Source organism: Penaeus monodon, chromosome 13 (genome assembly GCF_015228065.2).
Source record: "Penaeus monodon isolate SGIC_2016 chromosome 13, NSTDA_Pmon_1, whole genome shotgun sequence".
In the NCBI taxonomy this organism is placed as follows: domain Eukaryota; kingdom Metazoa; phylum Arthropoda; class Malacostraca; order Decapoda; family Penaeidae; genus Penaeus; species Penaeus monodon.
Genome location: NC_051398.1, coordinates 22,516,478 through 22,520,676, shown reverse-complemented (window position 1 = coordinate 22,520,676; position 4,199 = coordinate 22,516,478). Strand labels below are relative to the sequence as shown.

The window sequence follows — 4,199 nt, the reverse complement described above, 5'->3', positions numbered from 1 at the left end:
ATCCCCCGGCTATGCCATAAAACCCACTTTGGGTTATAAAATTTGCTTTTTGCAGAATACTAAAAAAATTTATGTATACAAAAACCCGAAACTTTGCAAAAGCGAAAATTTTAGGCTAAACTGTGGTTACAAGAAAAAATACTTTTTTTCTTTTAAACAGGGTCGTTCGCATACATTTTGAAGGATAAAATATAAACGTGATCCTCTGTGTTTGATGGGAAAATGACCCTTTTGTAAATATTTTTTAGACCAACGGTCGTAAATGGTCATTGAATGAAGTAAAATTTCCTCAAAATGGGAATGGAAAAACCTATTGGAAGAAATTCCACAAGGGATTTCCAGGAATGTGAACTCATTGGCCCATTATTTATATTACTGTGAAAACTGTTCGAAAAGTTGCTTCACTAACTTTTTTGGGCCCCCGAATTTCAATAAAATGCCAGGGGGGACACTGACAATAAATGTTGAAGCAAAAGGGTCAGCACTGGCCATGGTGCTCAAATATTGTCCCTACATATACCTACCAAGCCTACAAAGGATTGGAGACTACGTATTGTTTTAAGATTTCAGTTTAAGTCTGTTTAGGATGCTACATATTGGGTTTCCCTTTGACCAATCCGTTTAGGCTAGATTTGATTAAAGAGGAGAAAATCTGAAGGGCTAATGAGAAAGTACATGTCTAAGTAGTTATGGACGTTTGAGATAACTGTCTTCAACCGCAGTCACACTGTTCCTCCATACCCTATTAAACCGGGTATGAAGTACCGTGATACCGAAAGGCAGTTTACACTACCCTGCGAGAAGCCTCCTGTCCCGCAATTTCTAAAATTGGCGATCAGGGTGCTCTCAAAAGAAGCAGCACTAACTGGATATCTGTTTTTTTTTTTTTTGTTTTTTTTTTTTATATACATTGTTTTATTGCCCTTAAAAGAGCGAAGAGTAAACGGAAACAACCAACACGATTGTGGTTAGACAGTAATTTGACAGCAATGACCGAAATGTGTATGATATTCTCGTTGTAGATATCTGCTAATGTCAGCAATTTTCAACCTTTTCAGTGTCCTGCTCTTTTAGTTGAATTCCATACATGTTAAAATTAGAAAATACTAAGATGACAATCATACTTTCGTGCAAAATAAATGAGAGAAAGCAAGGATAAATTTATATTAGCAAGTAACAAAGTAATGGAAATTTGTTATTTCCCCAGTTTTTGTTGTTATTGGAGTAAAAAGAAAACCCAGGGGGTTAAGACCCACAAGGCAGTCCTTTCCCCCTGCTCGTTAGGAAAAGGGTAGCCACGCAGGGCAAAAAACACCCAAAATTTGGGGGGCCCCCTTACCAAGGCTTGCATGTGTTTTTTGGGTTTTCAAGGGAATGAATGCATAGTTTTGGGCCAGACATTGTGATACCCTGTCCTGACAATAGGGGGGGGGTAGGGGAACGATTCCAAAGGTTTTTCAAAGCGAGTAGAGGGGAAATGGGTTTGGGAGAATGACGACGTTAGTACATAGGCTAAATCTCAGATAAATTAACAATTGATAACTGAAACTAGTAAGGAAATGCTATATCATTATACGAAATAAAATTTTGTTGTTGTTGTTGTTATTCTTTTATATATTTTTACATTATTTAAGTATCTGGCAGTCCAACATTTGTAATTGCATTATACTATACATTTTTTTCATATATCACTGCCAGACCCTGTGATGCTTCTGCATGGTATTTGATAAATATACATGCACAGCAGTGAAGAAAAAGAAAATAAACTTATAACAGTGGTACTGTGGCAAACAAAAGTAGCAACTTTCACTCCTGTGCTGCTAAAGCAAATGCGACTGAAGATTTTTGTTAATCTGTTATTTATCTATTTGTTAATTGCAGTACAACACTGTATATGTACTAGTACGTGAGTAATTATAAAAAATGCATGTTCAAGACAAATGTAGTCTTTCATTGTGTGTGTGTGTGTGTGTGTGTGTGTGTGTGTGTGTGTGTGTGTGTGTGTGTGTGTGTGTGTGTGTGTGTGTGTGTGTGTGTGTGTGTGTAATAGTCCTCATGCGGCTAGTAGCTGTGGAGTGAAGGATGTTATTTATGTCTGCCACTGTACATAGTGGCGAGATGAAATGGCAAGGTAAACATTGTTTTACAAGGGATCCAGTAGACAGACATCAGAACTGGCTCTTAACTTCTTACCTGAATGCAAACGGGGAGTGCAGGGAGACCAGTTGCAGGTAAACTGGCTACATTAAGAGACGCCACGCGAGAGTTCTCCAAGCGCAATTGTGAATGCTTAGATGCAGGCACTGTGTAAGAAACTTGTGCCATGCTTGCGATTTTTTTTTTTTTTTTTTTTTTTTTTTTTTTTTTTTGTCAATGGTTGACTAACTTTATTTTCGGAGTAACAGTATTTGAAATGCTTAAAATATGATGTTATAGGCTGTGTACATATAATTTTTCTGTTTAGTTATCAATATTTCTTTCATATAATAATCGCTTTCACTCTTTCAATTTAAAGTGACAAGCTTGCTATACTTGATCTTGTTTTGTTTTTTGTTTCTAATTTCTAGACCATCCATCAGTTTACTCTAAACTATGCATTGTCTGATTGGTAATTCAATCATGTAACTCATCGGGCATTTTGACGTGAAAATCACGTGACTATCTATAACTTCCACTCACCACTAACCACTCATCAGTATTCTAGCCTGATAAATTTATGTTATCTAGCGTCCGCAATGAATTGTCATTGTGGATATTTATTGAGTTTCACTTTGTCGACCATCTTGACTTGCATCAACCCCTTCCCTCTTTTCCGCAGGGTCCCAGAAGGATGTCTAGAAGCTTGTTTGCCGGACATCTCATACCAGCGTCACATCGCGCGTGGGTCCAGCCTCCGGCCCTCCTTTGTGATGGGTCGTGCCTTTAGACCCCTTGTGACACCTTATTCGCCGCGGCTATCGCATGCAGTGCATGATTTACTGCACAATCTGAAAACCACATGCGATCCAGCTGAGAAGCGGAACGGAGTGAACGGGCTTCTTCGCCGTCGATCACACTCGCTGGAAAACCTTTCCCTTACTTGACCATCTGCCAAGTACTTCAAGAAGAGGAACCAGAATCACAGTCGTATTCTCGTTTGTGTTGAAAATATCTACCTGTAATTGCTGTTGTAAAGTAATATTCCAGTAGTCAGTCATTTGATGTTGTGAGCATTGTGTTCATTCAGCTACATCATTGAGAAAACCTGGCACATACAGGGGATATGGTCTACGAGAGATGGTAAGGCGCAAAGTTTCCACGTAAACCTTAACTTCACCTCAGAATTCTTGGCACTAATGCCTTGGCCAAGAGAGGAGTTCTTTTACATTGTTCATGTAAATATAGAAATGACAGTGCAGAAGACTTATAAATCTGCTGTCATCAGACCAGTGCATCACAGATTTCTTACCTGGATGCAATGAAATCTTGTATTTAGAATGAAACATCAGTAGAGAGAGAAACAAAATACAGAGAACTGTGAAGCATTTCGCTATCTTATAATACAAATAAAGGTGCATGCTACTGTTAGGCCTGTTCAAACATATGAAGTTTATGACATTCGAAAGAACTGTCATATAATTTATTTTTTTCTTGTTTATATATTTTTCTTACCGTTGTGTTGTTACTGAATGCCAGGGATTCGGAAAAAAACATAGTCTTCTGGGTATATAATATAGACAGTATTAGTTAATTACCTACCCACTGTTGCAATTTTAGTGATGTGCACTTACAGACACTTTACACACACACACACACACACACACACACACACACACACACACACACACACACACACACACACACACACACACACACACACACACACACACACACACACACACACACACCGTAGTCAAATACCAACCCTATCCCGTCCACACACAATGACACATACACAGTGTGTATATTATATATATACATATATATACATATATATACATATATATACATATATGTATGTGTATATATATATATATATATATATATATATATATATATATATATATATATATATGTATGCATATATATGTGTATATATATACATATATATATTTACACATATATATATATATATATATATATATATATATATATATATATATATATATATATATGTGTGTGTGTGTGTGTATACATATATATATGTGTGTATGTATGTG

The 4,199-nt window shown here is 36.8% G+C and overlaps 1 protein-coding gene across 1 annotated transcript in view; it reads left to right on the top strand.

Moving 5' to 3' along the window:
* LOC119580188 overlaps positions 1 to 3,916 on the top strand; it is a 71,037-nt gene extending 67,121 nt beyond the window's left edge. The window contains exon 2 of the mRNA XM_037928183.1: positions 2,819 to 3,916. Within this exon, the coding sequence (XP_037784111.1) occupies positions 2,819 to 3,083 (265 nt within the window). The 3' untranslated portion in view covers positions 3,084 to 3,916. The remainder of the gene's footprint in view (positions 1 to 2,818) is intronic.
* Positions 3,917 to 4,199: the final 283 nt, after the last annotated feature.